This window comes from Drosophila virilis, chromosome 4, assembly GCF_030788295.1.
Source record: "Drosophila virilis strain 15010-1051.87 chromosome 4, Dvir_AGI_RSII-ME, whole genome shotgun sequence".
Classification (NCBI taxonomy): domain Eukaryota; kingdom Metazoa; phylum Arthropoda; class Insecta; order Diptera; family Drosophilidae; genus Drosophila; species Drosophila virilis.
This window is the reverse complement of record NC_091546.1, coordinates 11,993,798-12,012,932: the sequence shown is the minus strand read 5'-3', so window position 1 is coordinate 12,012,932 and position 19,135 is coordinate 11,993,798. Positions and strand designations below refer to the sequence as shown.

At 42.3% G+C, this 19,135-nt stretch overlaps 6 protein-coding genes across 6 annotated transcripts; 3 read left to right on the top strand and 3 right to left on the bottom strand.

The window, feature by feature from the left end:
- Positions 1-7,733: 7,733 nt before the first annotated feature.
- On the top strand, positions 7,734-8,462 carry ND-13A (NADH dehydrogenase (ubiquinone) 13 kDa A subunit). The gene is made up of 4 exons (XM_002052050.4): positions 7,734-7,752; positions 7,815-7,956; positions 8,048-8,224; positions 8,282-8,462. Exons 2-4 carry the CDS (start codon positions 7,825-7,827, stop codon positions 8,348-8,350), a joined length of 378 nt encoding a protein of 125 aa, XP_002052086.1. The 5' UTR covers positions 7,734-7,752; positions 7,815-7,824; the 3' UTR covers positions 8,351-8,462.
- Positions 8,463-9,161: 699 nt separating this feature from the next.
- On the bottom strand, positions 9,162-11,727 carry LOC6628886 (uncharacterized). Its single transcript, XM_032438721.2, has 4 exons — positions 11,222-11,727; positions 10,680-10,870; positions 10,506-10,620; positions 9,162-10,450 (listed from the first exon to the last, which is right to left on the bottom strand). The coding sequence occupies exons 1-4, from the start codon at positions 11,278-11,280 to the stop codon at positions 9,892-9,894; spliced, it is 924 nt and encodes a 307-aa protein (XP_032294612.1). The 5' UTR covers positions 11,281-11,727; the 3' UTR covers positions 9,162-9,891.
- A 109-nt stretch (positions 11,728-11,836) lies between these two features.
- On the bottom strand, positions 11,837-14,135 carry insv (insensitive). Its single transcript, XM_032438720.1, has 3 exons — positions 13,829-14,135; positions 13,569-13,648; positions 11,837-13,510 (listed from the first exon to the last, which is right to left on the bottom strand). The coding sequence occupies exons 1-3, from the start codon at positions 13,830-13,832 to the stop codon at positions 12,353-12,355; spliced, it is 1,242 nt and encodes a 413-aa protein (XP_032294611.1). The 5' UTR covers positions 13,833-14,135; the 3' UTR covers positions 11,837-12,352.
- Positions 14,136-15,527: 1,392 nt separating this feature from the next.
- Elba2 (Early boundary activity 2) lies at positions 15,528-16,991 on the top strand. Its single transcript, XM_002052053.4, has one exon. It carries the CDS (start codon positions 15,694-15,696, stop codon positions 16,870-16,872), a length of 1,179 nt encoding a protein of 392 aa, XP_002052089.2. The 5' UTR covers positions 15,528-15,693; the 3' UTR covers positions 16,873-16,991.
- On the bottom strand, positions 16,955-17,871 carry ND-B17.2 (NADH dehydrogenase (ubiquinone) B17.2 subunit). Its single transcript, XM_002052054.4, has 5 exons — positions 17,759-17,871; positions 17,606-17,701; positions 17,365-17,542; positions 17,226-17,310; positions 16,955-17,171 (listed from the first exon to the last, which is right to left on the bottom strand). The coding sequence occupies exons 2-5, from the start codon at positions 17,698-17,700 to the stop codon at positions 17,104-17,106; spliced, it is 426 nt and encodes a 141-aa protein (XP_002052090.1). The 5' UTR covers position 17,701; positions 17,759-17,871; the 3' UTR covers positions 16,955-17,103.
- A 14-nt stretch (positions 17,872-17,885) lies between these two features.
- Positions 17,886-18,919, top strand: Arpc5 (Actin-related protein 2/3 complex, subunit 5). The gene is made up of 2 exons (XM_002052055.4): positions 17,886-18,201; positions 18,260-18,919. Exons 1-2 carry the CDS (start codon positions 17,989-17,991, stop codon positions 18,500-18,502), a joined length of 456 nt encoding a protein of 151 aa, XP_002052091.1. The 5' UTR covers positions 17,886-17,988; the 3' UTR covers positions 18,503-18,919.
- Positions 18,920-19,135: the final 216 nt, after the last annotated feature.

Genomic DNA, 19,135 nt, shown 5'->3' with positions numbered 1-19,135 from the left:
CTGCAAAGCTATCGTTCCTAAGAGTCCGTTTCAAGAGCTGCAGGACCATCATAAAGAGAGTGTATACACCCACTTTTATATAGATTCCATTTACTTATATATATTGCCTTGCTTTTCAACCGACGAATGCGAGACTTTAAACAGGATCGCGAACTTTTGTTCAGCGTATTTAATTCCCCACATATTTATATCAGTTGGGTATTAATATTTCCCAGTTGTTGCGGTGCGTATAGCATAGCTTTATATCTAAATCAAGCTCATTTTATATATATGTTACCTTTGTGGAATTGTTAAATGTAGCATGCAAAATTGCATAGAGCAAATGTCAGCTTAGCATCAGAGGCGAAGCCAGCCAAAAGTGAGCAGCCACGCCCCGCAGAGATTGAGCGCAAACCTCAGGCAGGCAAAACATGCGCTACAATAACAACAACAACTGATAACAACAACAACAACAATAATAAGGATGGTATCAGCCTGGACAGCTGCACAATACGCCCAACCCCCAACAGAGCAAAGCATCAACCCACCAAGCTACCAAACATCGAGAGGTATTACAAGCTCATCAACGGTTAGGATCCTTTTTTTTTTTTTTGATAGACTTTTTGAGTTTCGGCTGGACCAGCCCTTCGATTGTCATTCAAATGTGAACCCGTTTCGTATGCGTCGCCTGATATTTTGTGACATTTCCACATTAAAAACGTTTTAAAAAAAAAAAACAACAACAAACATGCAGATTTGGGCGAGACGAATGCGAGGGGTTCCGACAGCATCCGCGTTAAAATCTGCGCTCAAATTGAAACATTTTGACCCGAGCCCAAAGTCTGAAGTGGCGCATTAGAGATTAAAGGACTCCGATGATGTTGGTGTTGATGATGTTGATGATGATGATGATGATGTTGATCAGATGATCATCAAATGACGCCCTAATCTGAGGCAAGGACCTGAAATTTGAGGGCTTTTGAACACATTTTCGCTGTCATATTTTGACAGGCCATAAGAAAAAGAGGAAGATAAGATCAATTGAAAAGTAAAATACTTTTGAAACCGGGCAGATTTGCGGAGAGAAGAAAACTTTTGCAGCCGTCAATTAACGTCAATTTATAGCCGCAAGGGCACGTTCCGAGTCTTTAAAAACGCGACAATTAACAATTGTTGTCGCTCCAACAGCAACAACAACAACAACAAGAACAAGAACAAGAAGAACAAGAACAAAGCTCATGAGCCGCGCCTGCGCAGCAACAAACAACAAATCAAACAACATCAAAAAGAAACAACATAAATAAATAAAACAAAAAATTAATGAAAAGAAACGGAAATATTTGCGATGGCGCGAAATGGAGTGCGCTTTAATTTGCATAAATTACGTGGCCAGGAGGCAGCATCTAAGCTACAGCATAAAGGATGCAGGCAGCAGACAGCAGGAACAAGGGGCGCAAGGGGTAAAGGGTTGCCCGGCTGCCACCACCCGGCAACCCAGCGATGTCCTTGCCGCCCGCTCGACAGGCCCACTCGGCTCAAGTGGCTGCCGCCTGCACTTGAAAGCAAGCAAATGTTCAAACCAACTACGACTTAACGACGCTCAAATACTCTTCTAATTGATTGTTTTCGCGATAAGTAGTATGGAGTTTAGTATATGTATTATTCTTGTATATTATTATACAAATATTATTCGCGGTGTCTTGCTTTAAGAGTTAGTTTTGGTTTGAGCCAGCGTGCTGCCTTTCTGGTTCGGTACATAGCTAAAAGAACGATAAGCACTTTAAAAAACATATACTTTATTTGAAACATGTGTTTGTCTCAATAACCCTTTCATTTGAAGGAAGTGAAAAATAAAATGGAAGATTATAAAATTCATATTGATAGTATAACAAAATAATCTTATACTTTAAAACTGAATACAATTTTACTGTGTAATATTTAAAAAAGGATACCGATATAAGACTATAAAGATTGCTACTGTTACGGTTACATTTGAGAATAGCATAATCCTATCTATGGAAATGACTGAAATCAACTTATATATGCTGAAGTTGAAGCAAATGCCTTTGCATAGTCAAACAACTGCCCGAATACCCTACAAATCTGTTGCAATTGTACAGACACCCCGGCAAGTACTAGAGCACACACATATGAGCACTTGGGAGCGCTCCAGGTTTTTGTTTCAAATAAAAACGGTTTTCATTTATTTCTTTTTTTGTTGCTGCTCAGTTGTTCGTTGAGTGGTTGATTGCATTTATGGGCTGGACCCGCGGCCAGTCGCTGGTCCGCTCGTCCATTCGCCCAACCAACCGCCCGCCCGCCCGCTGTTGCTGCTACTGCTGCTGTCTGAAGCTGAAGCTGGCCTCGAGGCGGATGCTGAGGCTCGGCATTCTGTTGATTATGATGTTGATGCGGAGCAGGCAGTCGGCGGGCGCTTGAGGTGTGGCCGCTTAGCCGAGCCGTGAAACTGTAATGTACATGGCAATTGCATTTAATATAAGAGTAGACATGCAGAAGAGTTACGCAAATAGCCAAAGGGCAGCGATTGAGGCGGGGAGCCGGCCAGGCCAAGCCAGGCCAGTTCAGGCGTCGGGTTAGCAATCATTTTAAAACCCGCATAATTGTCAGGATTTGCACGCCAAGCGAAACGAGCTAAAAGGGTTGAGGGGCGACAACTGCAGTGCGCAATTTGAGTCTATGTTAAAGCGCGGCAATCGCAACACCTCTCGATGTAACTGAAACTTATCGGAAAACTCTTTTGAAGGAACACAAAATATTGTTTTCTTAATTTTATAGTTCTATAAGAATGAAAAAAGGATTTAGTAGAAAAATCTCTGGAAGATTTTGAAGACCATCCGGCAATTCCAAAAAAATACTTTCAAACTATTTCGCATACTTTTAACAATATTTAAAAACTCTCAACTCAGCCCCACAACACACGCGACTTGCTCAAAGTTTTTCCACATTTTCCGTAGACCACAACTGACAATTATCGGGATTTAATTACGCAGGAAAGGTGCGCGCGGCACTGGGATTGGTTTGCTGAGTTTTATTGAAAACACCCCGGGTGACAATTGCACAGACACCGCAGCCGGTCGCATGTTGGATGACAAAACCGCAAAAACGTATAATAAAATTTATAAAAAAAAAAACCAACAAACTGAAGAAATTGAAAGCGAGACAATCAACGCGCACCGCAGGATACTTGTGCCAAATAAAAAACACGCACAGGATTAAAAAAAAATACCAATAAAATGTCAGCGAACGTATCAGGTAAAGCTGCACAGATGAGGCCTATCATAAAAAATGGAGAGGAAGAAAAAAAAACAACATCAAAACAAAAATGAATCGTTAGCACGTGCATCGAATGCCAAAATCAAATTCAAATTTAGATTAAATTCAACTACAATTGAAATACTTCCCGATGGAGCTGTCAGCTGGTCTATGTTCAGGTCTTCTGCAGCAGATATTGATGATTCAAATTGAAGCTGATGGTAAAAGTGCGCGAGACCCGCTGCGAAATGCTTTCAACGAGCATTCACAATAATTATCGTGACGATAATGATGTTGTAGGCTGAGAGGACACTTGATATGTCTCTCGGCAACGTATTTAGCTTGTGGTGCGTGTGCGTGTGTGTGTGTCTATAATTGTCCATATAATTGCGCATCATGCGGCGTTGAGTACAAAAGAAAGTTTTTTCGACAGCCCAAAATAAAAAATAAAAATACACATGAAATTGAACAAAGAATTTCGTATTATAGAAGTAAATACTTGCGATTATATCATATAATGAAGCTAATTTCACACAGAGCAGCAGCGAGAAGCTGGCGAGAACAAAGGAATAAGCACAAAGTAAGTTAAGTGTAGTTAAAAAGTTCTTTTTGCGAAAGTAAAGATGTAAAAATTATCAAATAGAAATAGTTGAATACTATAAATTGGCAGCACCTTTTATAACAAATGGGCAGCACTTCACGGTCTGGCAGATGTGCATCATAAATATCTTCTTCAGATCTTAAATATTCAGATAGTTGGCAAAGTTAAGCAGAGAATGAAAATTAACTTTAAAGATTGAAGCTAAATGGGTTTTACTAAATACGCACAGCTTACTTATGTTTAAAATGTAGTTTAAAATGAGAGCTGTAGTTAAATACTAACTGCTCGTCAGAAAGATAAACTATCTGACATGATTCCATCAAGCAATAAAAACAAATAAAATTTGACAGCAAGTTAATGTGATTGTCAAGCTTAATCGAAATAAGTACAGTAATTGTCAACTGAAAAAATCGGACTGTAAGGCTGCATGTTAAATGTTAACAGGCAGATCGGCTTCTGCAAGAAACGAAATTCGTTTCAGCATAAGAACACATAGCTCAAATAGACAGAATGCTAAACCAATATAATATATATAGATAATCTTTAATGGACTTACGCAACTCTTCAAAAATCATTTTCTAGTATTCCTACAAAGCATTAAACCCCGCCGCTGACAAGCACAACAAACACTTCAAAATTTATCCAAGCAAACATCATAAAATTGTCATACAAGCCGTAAAGTCGAGTCGGGTCTGTAAAAACAATCTGCACCACCGGATGGCAAGCCCGGCATATGAGGTACGCTCTGCGCCCTGCCTCTGCCCGTTGGGGGTCAACAGGGCTGCCCGTGCAGAGGTCACTCGTAAAAAGGGCCGTAAAAAAATATGTTATACGAATAAAAAGTCGTGCAAAATCAGCGTAACATGGCGAGATTTCTAGTCGGATGGATGAATGATTATACATATACATATATGTATATATAATTGAAATAGACAGCTGGCCAGGCCAGGCCAGGCTCTATTGCCGACTCACTCGCACTCGCATTCTCGTGCTGCTGCGCAGGCGCACAGCGTGTCACAAAAAGCACTTGAGGCTAATTTCGCTGGCTTGTTCAGCATTTCCAATGGCCAATGGCAGATTTTTATTTTTTAATTAAGCTAGCAACATAATTGTTAATAGCAAATACAACGACAGCAGCAGCAACAACTGCAAATTGTCGCTTTAAAAAAAAAGCTGTTGTTGGTTAGCAATTTGTTGTGCATTGAATGAATTTGTGAGTGTCTGAATGAGTAAATGAATAACTGAGTGAATGACAATTCGCTGATGTTGGTGTTGTTGCTGCTGCTGCCGTGTCCAGTGCACACGCAGATTGAATTTCCAGAGAACATGTTTTTTTAATTTTCATGCGAGAATAATTTTGTATGGCGGAAAACGCTTGCATAAAAAACTCAAACAAAAACAACATTGTTGCCGTTGCTGTTGCCAATGGCCAGTGGTCGCCGGGACAGTTAACAAGCTCTGGCATTGACCATGCCATGGACCCCCTTCGTTTCCCAGAAATGGGACTCGGAACAGGTGAGCAGCAGCGGCCGTTGCATTTGTGATTTTTCGAAAGGTTATTTGAAATTGTTGAAATGTTTGCCAAACAGCAGGAAAACAAAATTAATTAAAGTTTTGCCAGAGTTACGACAGCGCTAAAAAAAAAAAAAACAAAATAGAAACACAATTGTGAATCGGTCAAATAAATTGTTTTATTTTTCCATTAATGTAACTATGAGAGAGTTTTTTATTGATAGCGACATTTCCCTAGATAGAAATACTTATGTTATCCACAACATGGTTTGCATTAGGCACAAGAGTATGTTAGAAATGTTAACATTGAATGCATATACATAAAATGTAGTGGAGCTAGAGATTAACAAAAAACAAGCCGTTTTTTAACTAAACTAAGTAATCTTTTTAAATTTTGAAGAAGGAGAGTACATTACAGAAGGAACATTCATGGTAGAAATTTATGCACGAAATTGATTTGAAAGTACAAGTTTTACTAGCCTAGTTTATTTTTTTAAATATGCTTAAAGTACTGTCAAAAACATGTCAATTTAATAAATACTATTAGTAATGTTTTTGGAGTCATCAGTAATATAGCTTTACATCCCAATCCTGTCTATAGGAAAAAAGTATTATGCAGCTGCTTGGTTACCTAAGCATGGCACTTGGCACTCGTTGATAGCAGACCATAAATCTGAGTTTGCTTTGATCTATTGGAAAACGCCCCTTTCTGATGTCAAGCCTTGTGTGGCAGCCACACGCAGAACGCAGAATGAAAACGCACTCAACCACTTGAAAAGTGAATGCAACTGCGAAACTCGCAATAAATCTTGAAAAAGACAACCAAAAATTTGTCACTTTCACCGCGACCAAAATAATTTTGGAAAGTTCTATACAAAAAAACACAAAAAAAAAACACCAAAATTTTGTAGACAATACAAAAAAAAAAAAAACAATATATATATGACAGTATATGGACGCTGAGTTTTACGGTAAATTGCGCAAGGATAAAGGAGTTACACAAAGTTGTTTAATCCTTTTTGTAAAAACAACCCAGCAAAATTGCCACTCAAAAGGTGAAAACTGTCGAAAAACATTCGTCCTGCATCCTGGCGCACGGACTGCACCTCCCGCTGTGCGCACGCGCTGACTTATTGGCAGCTGACCAGGATCAGGACTGGCGGCTCGTGCCGGAAAGGGGTCGCCTGCGGTTGCCGGACAAATTGAAATAGCAAAATCATTTTTCTGCCGCCATGGAGAATTGCATTTAATTACAAAGAGCCAACAAATGCGATCGGTCTAAAATTTTAAAGCATCGCCGCTGCCGCCGCCGCCGCAGGACAATTTCGGGCTCAGTTTTCGATTTTCAAGCAACAAATTCACGCCTCGCTACACAAAAGCGCTGTAAATTATATTGTTAGACTGACCAGCGGCCAGCCAGGCACAAGGGACGAGGGGAGTTAAGGGGCGAGTTGCATAATTGCAACGAACTGAAACAATTGCGCGCACAATCAGACACAACAGGATGTCCATGTCGAACCCCCACCCGCTCGCCCACCCTACTTGCTCTCGCCACAGCTAGTCCTGTCATTTTATTAGTTCTGCGCTCATCGATTGTTTGTTTAGGATGCTGTGCACGGCAGCAGCAGCAGCAGCAGCAGGAGAGCCATAGTTATGGGAATGGCCAGTTACATGACAGGACATAATAATAAAGTATGCCAACTAAATTATGAAACAACCCCCAACCCTTACGCCATCCGCGATCCGCTATCCGTGCTGTTCGTTCCGCTTGCACTGGCAGCTCACACGGAGAAGCAATTCATCGAATTTATATGCACATCTTTGATCTGATCTTAACTGGCGCTAATATAAATCTGTGTACATATAGTATATGCTAATGTTTATCCTGACTGACTGATGGACCGACTGATGAAAGGGTAAACTGAACATTTTGCCTTATGTGATCTAAATAAGCACTACGACGGAGGGTCAGCATATTAGTATCGGGAATAGTACGGATTTCGATCGTCCCTAACATTATTTTCGAAGTTTAACGTAAAGCTAAGAAGAAATTCCAGTCCAATAAAAAAACGTTAAATTGAATTTTAAAACCTTCCAATTGGATTCGAAACTACAGTGCTGCCACATAGTCGAAAACAGTTGTATGCGCCGCCTGAGAGGCTGTGGTGCTAGAGCATGTTAATCGTAATCGATATATCGGCTCATACTATCATTCTCTTAAAAACTTAGAAAATTGCAATTGATAATAATAACTCATTTAAAAGACTCTTGACTTTAAGAAAATTTATTAATAATATATAGTTAGAGCTCATATTTTGTGGTGATAACATTTGACAACAGCTGTAGCGCTGGTTCATTTGAAGCGAACTATCTGTCAGACGTAACGGGTACGTACGTAAACGTTCATCTCTAAAACACAACTAAATTTTTGTAACAACTTTTAAAAAAGATTCAGAAAAATGGCCAGCAAACAGTTGTTAAGCCGTGTTAGCACATTGGGACGCTGTAGCCCGACTTGGGTGACACCATTGGCCGCCGTGCGCAGCTCTAGCTCCCGCAGCGACATCGAAAAAGTCACACACACTGGCCAGGTAAGTGTGGTTCGGCGTTCAGCTGTGTGGGATTCGCGATTACGCAAACATTGTTATTACTTCGTATGTGAAACAAAATGTTGGGTTTTAGGTCTTCGACAAGAACGACTACCGCAATGTGCGCTTCACAAATGCCAAACGCTACGTGAACGAAAACTGGGGCATCAAGCTGATCGACGAGGTGCTGCCGATTGAGTCCGAAGAGCGCGTTGTCTGCTGCGACGGCGGCAACGGTCCACTCGGACACCCCAAAGTCTACATCAATCTGGTATATTGAAAATAAGCATTGAGTGAACGTGTTCTAGATATTCCTTATTTGTTATAGGATAAGCCCGGCAATCACGCCTGCGGCTACTGTGGCCTGCGTTTTGTGAAGAAGGATGCTCATCATTAGAAGCATTGCCGGGCCATCCGAGGAAGCAGTTAATACCATTGAGCTAGTTGAATATGTATACAAATAAAAGGAAAAGTTATACCTAACAAGACACTTGACGGAAAGAACATAACCATGAGTTGTTTCCTGGCTTAAATTCTGGTTTAAATGAGTCGTCTCGACAAATAATATGTAATTTATAGCAGCAGCCAAATAGATCAATCCATGTCCAGCTGTCCGTCTCTATACAAGGTAGTCTTAATGATATTTTGATAGGTCCAACCTATGTTCTTGCGGAGTAACCCGGATCAGATCATCATATAGCAGCCATATTAAGCTTTGCGTTTTCTGTATGGATATTTCAACTTCGATTCGAAAAACTATAGATTCCCCTATCATCCAACCCCATTCAGATTAAGGCGTTAAGAGTACACACATGTAGGTATGTAACGTATTAGCCTTCTAATTGATCTTCCTTATGGACCCCAGATATGCTCAGAAAAACGAATCCTTGTTTTGTTGCACTCGTTTATTGCACAACACTTTATTCACTTGCATGTTCTTGAATGATATCTAATACAATGTATATGTATGCGTTAGCATTGTGGTCTATTTGTTAATAGAAAATTATCAACTAAAATAGATGTATATATAGAGATTAGCAATAATTGTAAATAATATGCGATTAAGTATATAAATATGTATGCAAACAAATTTCATATGAGCTTGCATAAGAAAAGTCACAAAAAAAAACGAATAGAAATAATATATGTGTGTAGATCCGACCACACCACAACATACTGGGTGTGCATTTATGTAGGTATATCGAAACTTAATGAAATCATAATTATGATGCTTGTACGAGCCGGTATATTATGATTGTTGTATTTTTTTTTTGTTTAAATATGCGTTTTACTTCCGCTACTTCTTTACTACGGGCACTTTAGATGCTGCACGCTCCATTGAGACACAGATAGTACCACGAAAAGAATATAAAGACAAAAAAAGAAATATAAATATATATTGCCTCCGAGTGCCACAGCATATGGGGCTGGGCACACACGGGCCACACGTGCGGTGGTGCCGAGGCGGACTGGCAAAACTGAAAAGAATCACGTTCACACCAACTCCGAGCCTGCAGCTGATCACAACGACCAGACGAGACGAGGGGGCTGGGCTGCCGTCGTCTGGAATGGCGTTGTCCTCAGTGCTGAGGGGTGTATCCTGCAGCTTGCTCTGGAACTGAAAGTGGTGGGCGCACAACTGGTGCGCTGCTCACAATACACAAACAGCGAGTGCCTTTTGTGGATCGCTGCTCAAATAATCAATGGTCAATAATCGTCGTCATCTGTTGTCTCAATTGCGTTTCATCTAAAACACCAACAAACACTTAAGAGAATGTAAACTAAAATGTAATAGGTTCTAATTTGGATGTTGTGTGGGACTATGTTGCCGACGAATCGCTTTAGCTTATCTTCATACTGTTGTTGCTGCTGCTGCTGCCGCTGGAGGAGCAGCATTGATCGCTTATCTTGATTGGGGCAATAGTTGTTCACCACTGGTCACCAGAGGTTCCGTGGCATGGCGTAGCCTTCTTTTGTCACAAATATGTTGCGATTCATGCACGCCTGACGATCTCCACCAGCTCCAATTGCCGCCTGCCGGCCCGTGCCCGTGCCCGTGCCAGTGCCCTCTTGCCTGACCGTTGTCTCCTTGCGCCCGTCCACAATGCGCGTCACAGTTGTTGTCTTCTGACCGGTCGAGTCCTGGGTCACCTTAGTGGTCTCATAGCTGCCATCCGGTTTGCGCACTGTCTTCGTCATCACGCTCTGGCTGAACATTTTCGGGCCCTGATAGGTGCCATCGAAGACGCCGCCAAATGGCGTCATTGGCGTCATTATGTTCGGCTTGCCGCTCGGCGGCCGTGCCGGCAGCAATACGGCCGGTTTCATTTCACCTTCGGCATTGAGTGTGCCGTGTATACGACCCATGATAATCTCCTCATCGGAAAGCTTAACGCGTGGCACGCGCAACCCACGCTGATTGGAGGGCAAAATATTTTCGTGCCCCTCCTCGGGATTCAAGCGTTGTATCAGCGTGTACAGTTGATCGGGGTAGATTCTGGGAATACAAATACATTAAGATGTCGTGGGTTTTATATACATTATCTACTTACTCTCCATCCAAGTCGGTGTCCAGCGAGTTTTCTTTCTTATGAAATTCCTTAAGTATTTTGCTTTCGAAGCCAGGTTTCAAGAAATCCTCCCTTAAGTTACGCTCAACTCCAGCATCTGTTGTGGATAATTCTCATGAGACTTGACAAAAACTTATTGGATACATTATACTCCACCTTCATTGTCTTGCACCGACTCCAGCAGACGCTGCAGTTGACGCTCAAAGTGCTTCTGCATCTCCAATGGACTGGTAAAGACTTGGAACGCAAACTTGCGATCGTCATCGAAGAGCTCATCATCAGTTTCGGCCTCCTCGAACCACTGGGGCTTGCGGAACTCATCCTTGTTGGAGGCGGTTGCGGCAGCGCTGCAAGCACACAGGCGGTTTAATAAAGGAGCATACAAATGCAAATACAGTTAAGCCAAGGGGGCGGCAGCACACACACGCACAGACACATCCAAAGACCACAGCAACCCCCCCTAGCGACCACAGGAGGAACACTTCAATACGCAGCCTCCGCAACGCACAAGCTCACACACACACACACACACACGCACACACACACACACACTTATACATGCACAGGCAGTGCACACATTTGCGCCTGTGTATATCCTGGTAAAAATGTATCTATCATAGCAGGTGCCTGGTTTATCGATCGATTCATTGAAAAAAGCCGCAGTCCGCTTATAAAATTTGCAATAATTGAATACTTACTCTTTCTCCTGCTGCTGCTGCTCGAATTCCGATTGGAACATTTTCTTGAGTATATCCATGGCGATTTATCTTGTTTGTTGTGTTTTTTTTTTTTGTTTAACTTTGGTAAAACGTACTTGTACGGGTCCAGAAAATGCTTATCCTTTTTGGGGATTGAGCAACGCAAACTTTGTGAATTTATGTAGAGAAAGAAAAAACTAAAAGAACCAAAATGACGCAAATAACAATTGTGTTAGCAAAACTTGTGAAAAGTCTTCGTTTTATATATTTTCTTCCTATTTATTATTTTATTTGTGTGTGCACAAAATTTTCACGTATCCCAAACACCACCACGACGAACAGAAATTGCTCGATAAGCGAACAGCTGACCTGAGCAGCGGTGAGCGTTTCGTTCCAACTGTCACACGCATACATTCTCGCGCACACACACACACACACACACACACAAGCACACCATGCTTGCGCCACGAAATGGAAACGAAACGCGCGCCGCATCGATGTTACATACTGGAATTAGAACATGGCGGGCCAGCTTCAAATGTTTTAGCGTTTTGCTGAAATTTTGACTTTATCTTGACAAAAAAAAAAAATATAAATATATATATAAATACGGGATTTGGTTAAAATAATTTATTCAACTTTTCACTCTAAATCTAAATATTTTCTATTACTTAGCAGATCTGATACAAGAGGCAGAGAAAAACTGACAAGCAGCAATAAGATATACAAATCCTAACAAAATCTTTTTTTATATAGACTTTCTCTTTATATACGCAGAGATGCGTATTTTCGCCTAGTTTCCAATTTGAAATCTTTTCTTTAACAAATGTTTGGTTATCGATTAGTTCTCTTGCAGGCAGCCCGTTCGAAGAGCTTTTCTAACTATTTAATGGGTCATTAGTTGGTATTTGATTTACAGGCTCTGTTCAAACCGTAAACACAAACTGCGAGATCTTCAGTTTTGTACAAATGACAAAGTTGTTGGTAGGGCTTTTCTAGGGCTAACAGTTACGGAATACCTATTTGCTTAACTTTGCAGTCGGATACTTTTTGGTATTTGGAAGGGGAAAACCCTTCCCGTCTTAGATATATATATATGTATATATATATATATATATATAAACTTAAACTCTAATGCATGTTCTCCTTGTCGCCGATGCTGCAGCGTTTGCCCTTTTGAATTTTCATCATCTTATTCTCATCGGCGCATTTCGTGGTGATTGCGTTGCGCACCTCCTTCTCGCTGGCATTCGATTTGCGCGTCACGGCAAAGATGATGTCCTGTATCTTGAGCGGATCGAGCATTTGCTTGAGCGGCTTCTGCTGATCCTTGAAGGCTGGCGACGGCTTGCCAGTCATCGAGTGTGTGGCCAGTGTCTCCCGATCAAATGTGGCCACCAGCAATTTGCGCGTGGCTAGTGAGGAGACGGACCAATTGATATTCTCAAAGACACTGGCCGGCACACAGGTATTGTTCGGCCCAATGGAGACCATCACATTGTCCGCCATTTGCTGTTCTGCCTTCACATCCGGCTTCCATTCGTCCCTGGACTTGCCATGGCTTCTGCGCGTGGGCAGCTTGTAATTCACGTTGTGCAGCTGCTGCTGCTGTTGCAGCACCGGCGGTGCAGACATGTTGTGCTCCTGTAGCTCCAGCTTACGCCGCTTGATCAGCTGCAGCGGCGTCGTGGACTCGCGTTTGATCAGTTGCTGTTGCTGCTGTTGTTGCTGTTGCTGCTGTTGTTGCTGTTGCTGCTGCTGCTGTTGCTCATCGTTACCCAGGCAAATTTCCAGGCGATCCGAGTCGGCGGATGTGCTCAGGCTGTTCAAACTCTCCGCCGCCAAACGAATCTCGATGGCATCCGCATCGTTGCAGTCGGCGCCAGCGGCTGCAATTATTTTATAGTCAATCACCTCGGAGCGCTGTGGCTGCCCCGAGCTAGGTGCACATATAACAGAGCTGGGCGGCGTCAGTATTTGTGGCTGGTGTGTGGGCGGCGTCGCCGGCGAGGCAGCTGTGGCCGTAGCCAGTTGCATGCGCGCCGATGTTGCGTGTATTTGGGAGAGCAGATCCGTGTGCTCCTGCAGCTTGGCCTCCAGATAGCGCACTTTCTCGCGCAGTGCACGATTCTCGGCCTCCACATGGGGATCGTTCTCCAGAGTGCGCAACAGCCCAAAATCCTCGCCCGTAGTCTGTGTCCAGGCGGTGAGCAGCATCGGCTGCTCCCGGCCGCTCCAATGCGAATCGTCGCGCACATTCACGAAATTGGATCCGTTTGCTGGCAGTATCTAATTAAAGTTTGATTTAAATAAATGCAATTGCAGTGCACTGGAATTCAACACCTACTTGGGGTTCCATTTTGTCGATCCTGGCTACGGTCCTGCGTTGCGTGCGTCTTGCAGGATGAGCGTCAACTGTGCGAAGCGCTACACAAACTCAAAGAAATTGGCGGCAGAATATCAAACAACGCGCGAAAAACAAAATGCATGCACAATGAGAGAGACAGAGGGGTAGTTTATACTTTTTAGCAAAAGCAACAACGTGAACAGCGACAATAACAACAACAACAGCAACAAGAACTGGCACAATGCATTCCAACTACTTACACATGCTACCTGGAACCAATAAAGTCGAAGTGTTCGTTTGTGTGCGTGAGTTACTGTGTGCGTGTGTGTGTGTGTTGTGTGTGCGTGCGTGCGTGTGTGTGCTGCTCGTTCTTTAGCCCTGCTTTCAGGTAAGCGAATATATTTTGTGTGGACGTGCGTGTTTGTGTGTGTATCCTCTTTGGAATGGGACTTTCTATTCTATATCCCAACTGGCGTGAGACCAATTTTCATTTTCGATCCTTCTCTTCTATTTTATGCCTGCCTCTGCACCACACTGCATGCATTTCTTTCGCGCGGGAACAAGAATCGTAAATTTAAAGCAAAGGCAGAGTTGTCAACCATTCTGTTTCTGTCACATTACAGTATTTTCACTAAGCGGCATTAGCATTAGCAGCAACCCGTTGCGTAGAATTTACAGCTGGTATTTCAACATAATAAATTATATTTTGGCAGCAATTCATAAAATTGTATAAGATTTGTAAGCAAACTAGTATTAATATTATAGCACACTACGTATTAAAATGGTAATTCATATAATTTTAATATCTATCGAAGCAAGAATTGTAACTGCAAGAAGCCGTTTGGCCTAAACCGGTTTTTCGATCATGGAATTGAAAACGTAATGGGACCAGTTGTCGGCATGCATACAAAAATAAGTATCCCTTTTAGAATACTAGGGGAAAACACACCTTGACTCTCTGATCGGAAAATAAAACATCCCTAGCTCTCGCAGATGTTAAAACCATTAGAGCATAAAGCCTGGTGGAATTTTTAAGCAGAATCTTCTTGTGCCAGGTAGAATGAGTCCATTGTTGACCTCTTTGTGTAATTTTGTAAACTCAATTCGCAAAAAAGTGTGTTTTAAACGGGTAAGCGTAAAAAATATGTATTTATGTTAGGATTTTTTTAACATATTCAATATTCTACTCCAATATCTTTGTCTACAGTAATATTATTATCTTCAAAATTTAATTTTCTGCATTTAGTTGCCTTTGTTTTGACCAAATCGAAACTCACTTTTTAAGAAAACATTTGCAGGAAGCTATTCTTTATTTTTTTGAAATAAAAAAAGTCTGACAGTTGCAAATATACATACACGTCGGGGCACGAAACTTGAATTTAATTCCCTGTAGTACTCCTTATTGATAATTTGACCTTGTGACAAGAAGTAATGGCGCATTATGTAGTGTTCGCCTAAGATGCTTCACAAAAAACGATGTCCCCCCAGTTTTAAAGCTAGTCACCTAATTCGACAAACAAATTTGTTGACCTCCTTCTAATAGCATTCAAATAGAAAAATGTAGATAGTTTGAAGTTCAGGCTTCCATATTTAAAGTCAAAACTCAAATAGTCAATATGATTCTTTCGACTGTTTTAAGCTGTTATTACACAATGAAAGGCTACAAGACTATTGCTAATCAAATTTTATTAACTCATATAATTTAAGAATAACAATTTGAAACTCCAAGCTACTGGCCCTTCTATTAAATTCGAATTTATGATATTTTAATACTAAAGCGTATGGAAATGCAGTATTGTATATCTATGATATATATACTGCATAATGCCTTAATAATTTCAATATCTACGAATAATAGAAGTTGCAGTCGCAGCAATATTCGAGCAAGTACCGCTGTTTTAATTAATTGCTCTTTGCGCTCTGGTAACTCTATTGGCCATCTGTCAAAATCTGAAATAACTGTTAATCCTAGATCATAAAACCGGCAATTCGCAAAGGAGTTTCCAAGGCCAACTGTAATTCTAGCTTAACATATTTCACGTAGATAGCCGCAAAACCTTTGCAGCTGCGCAAGATTTGCTTACCTGTTCTTACCTGCTGCGGAAGAAAAAAGATCCGAACATTGATGGCTCATTTTCATAATTTTGGAAATAAAAATGGCAACGCCGAAGGAATTTACATGCCAGTTCATGACAGTGCAGAGACGTGGCCAGAACAAGCTCGCGCAGCACCTTACACGAATCCCAGCCAGAATATTCAACCAAACAATTTGTTGCCAGTTGTGCCGTTCACGCATTCACCATACTCGTATCCGTATCAACAGTTTTTAAGTCACTTTGCTCCGAACCTGGTGCCCTACTACTACTCATTACTGACTCCAACGCCCATCGATTACTTCGGCTACCAGCAGAGAGCTGTCCCTACAGAGATGGACATTGACAAATACATTAACTCTGAACTGAGCAAGCAGCAGAGCTTGCTGCGTAAACAGAATGTGAGACCGCGCCCGCTTAGCCAGCTGCAGCTGCCCAGCAATCGACAGTTGGTGGCGGTCAAAAAAGAGGCACAGGAACGGCGCGTCATTAATGTCCAAGTGGTGGCAATGTCCGGCAGCACTCGGGATCGCACACCAGACGTGGAACCATTGCCGCCTGTTGAAGCCTCGTTCAAGGAGCGTGTGGCCAAAATAAACAAAAGCCAGCAGCACTACACACAGCTGTTTGACCGGTTGACCAGCATGCTGCAAACGCTGAATCGACGCTACGATGGCAACGAAATGGAACCAGAGCCAGAGGCCGAGCTTGAAGAGGCACCACCGCCGCCCTTGAAGCGCGCACGTCACGATATGTCGAGCAGTTCCAGTGAATCGCATCTGGATCCCGAGAATTCCTCATCCCTTTCGATTTATCCGCAACGTATACAGCTGGAGGATGGCAGCTCCGAGTACGTGCTTGGGCCCCATGGCACGCGCATCAATGCCAAAGACTACGGTCAAGTGTTCTGGACAAGTGCGCCAGTTGCGACGCGTTGCCTCCTAGCAGCCGTCTTTAGCAGCGATGAGCTGGCCACGCATACGCTGACGGGCAAGCCGTCTCCAGCGTTTTATGGACGCGAGCGCCCGGCCAAAAAGATGCTAGATCAGAACAGGGTTGACGACATTGTTGTGAGTGTGCGCAATCGCACCGGCGGCAAGGAGCGTCACATAAGAGCCACCATAACCACAAAGTGCGCCGATACGGCAAAGAAGTACAAGCGACGCGCCAAGAAGGCGCTCAAAGATGATGTCGTTGTCATAGACGAATGAGTCCATAAAATCTTGACCATAGGCTGTTTAGCTGGATATGATCTGGCTATAGACATAGTATATATAAGAATTAGATGTAGACTTCCTTTTGCAAATAAAGATGCTCAACAAAAAGCAAATTTTATTAGCGCTATGGCGTCTGCTGCCCCTAGGAGTGTTCCATTCGCATTTTAATTTTTTAAATAATAACCATCTATGCTAACGAATTTCTATGTTTGCTTGGAGCAGTCACTACTTCATTGCCGATGGATTCCAAGCCTCCACTTTGGGGGGCGTTGTGGTGTATGGCATGTAGGACTCTGTAAGAACACAATTAGTTTTAAGAAAAAAGGATTTGCTCATATTTTAGTTACCCTTGGTGCCCGACAGATTCTCGCTGTGGTCCATCATCCATTTGTGCTTGGGTCGGCAGCCATCCCGGATGGGTGGCAAATCGGTCTGAAATAAGCATTTTATTAATTGGATAACAACAAATAGTAGGATAGCACCTACCTTGTAATGCATCCAGCCGAACCACTCGGCAGGTATCTGCGAGCCATCGTAGTCCATGTTGACATGTGGGGAAAACTCCACCCAGCGGTTTCTGCCATAGAAATAGTAGGGGTTCTCATAGTATCTGTTCCCGTACTTGTCTATGCCAACAAGTTTGCCTGTCTTCAGATCATCATTTCTGTTTATATGGGAATTTAAGAAATTTGCAACTTATATAAGAGACCGCACAGCTTTGGTTTACCTGTATAGCTTTAAATAGGCTTGCTTGAAGCCGCCGGCCTCGCGAATGGCCTGGAACAGCCTGCCCAAGCGAGTTATGCCCAGAAAATTGGCCATTCTGCTTGGCAAACGAAAAATTATAACAAATTTTGTGATTTGTAGTTGAAGAACTTACGTGCAAAGCAAAACAATGTTGCCACTTAGTTAAAATGTATATGTTATTGTTGTGCTACCAGGGCTACACAATGCTTCTGAGGTTGGCAAATATAATCAATCTTCAAGGTTCATTTTGTATATTTTGCAGCCCTGCGTCCAGGTCTGTTCATCAGTTTGGTATTTCGTGAATCAATTCGCTGGATAAAATAAGTAAAACACAGAAAACCTGCGCATATAACTACATTCAACATGGCAAAAAACACTTCGAGCAATGCGTTTCGGAAAATCGATGTGGACCAGTATAACGAGGACAATTTCCGAGAAGATGATGGCGTCGATAGCGCCGCCGTTGGTCCGGACGAGAACGAAATCACATCCCTGTTAACAAAAGGCCAGGGTGTGGAAGCGCTGCTCAGCGCGCTCCAAAACGCGCCCCTACGTTGTAAAATCCAGCACGTCAAGGTAGAAGAATGCGTCACCCACATCACAGATAAGCGCTTATTCATAACTTCAATTGCAGGACAACGCACTGAATATAACACTGCGCGTACTGTTATCGATCAAGTCAACGCAAATCGATCAGGCAATCGACTTACTGGAACAGAACGACCTGATCGATGTGCTCATGAAATACATATATCGGGGCTTCGAAACACCCTCCGAGGGCTCCAGTGGGCATCTGCTGCAGTGGCACGAGAAGGCGTTCGCCAAGGGCGGCGTTGGCTGCATCGTACGTGTGCTCTCCGACACGAACCGTGCCTAAAGTGCACTCATTACAGAAACAAGCAACCAGATAAATCAATCACAAGTGTTGTTGTTTTTGCCATTACTATAAAAACCCGTTAAATATCCGAGCTAGAGCCCTAGTCCAAGCGCTAGTTGGATTATGCCGCAATAAAAAATTACAGTTTTCCAAATAAGATTTTATTACAAAACTGCCTAGTATATTTGGATGGAAACATAAAATGAAAACATAAATATGTCGACTTTAGAGCGGCGCCATCAACGGCGTGCTTATTCTGTTTTCAAACGTCATATCTCCGCGCGGAGTCACTACGTTCGCAGTTATTATGTTTTCATTTTAAACTGATAATCTAGATAATCGCGGAGTTGAGCCCTCTCAACTACAGCGTGATTGCTTCCTTTTAACCAGAATAAAAACGCAGTCGTTTCAAAATTATTAATCCATATTTTTATTGACTGTTTGCCATTACCAGGTGTTACAGTTTTTTAAGTGTGAGTAAATACATTACTTATTGCCTCTTCGACTTCTTGTTTACAGCTCGGACATTTAGGTTTAGTTTTTTTCTTTTATTAACCAATTTGTTGTATTGAACATACTTAACATTACAGTTATCCTTATCTAAGTTTGGGAGGTTGCCAGTGGATTGCTGTC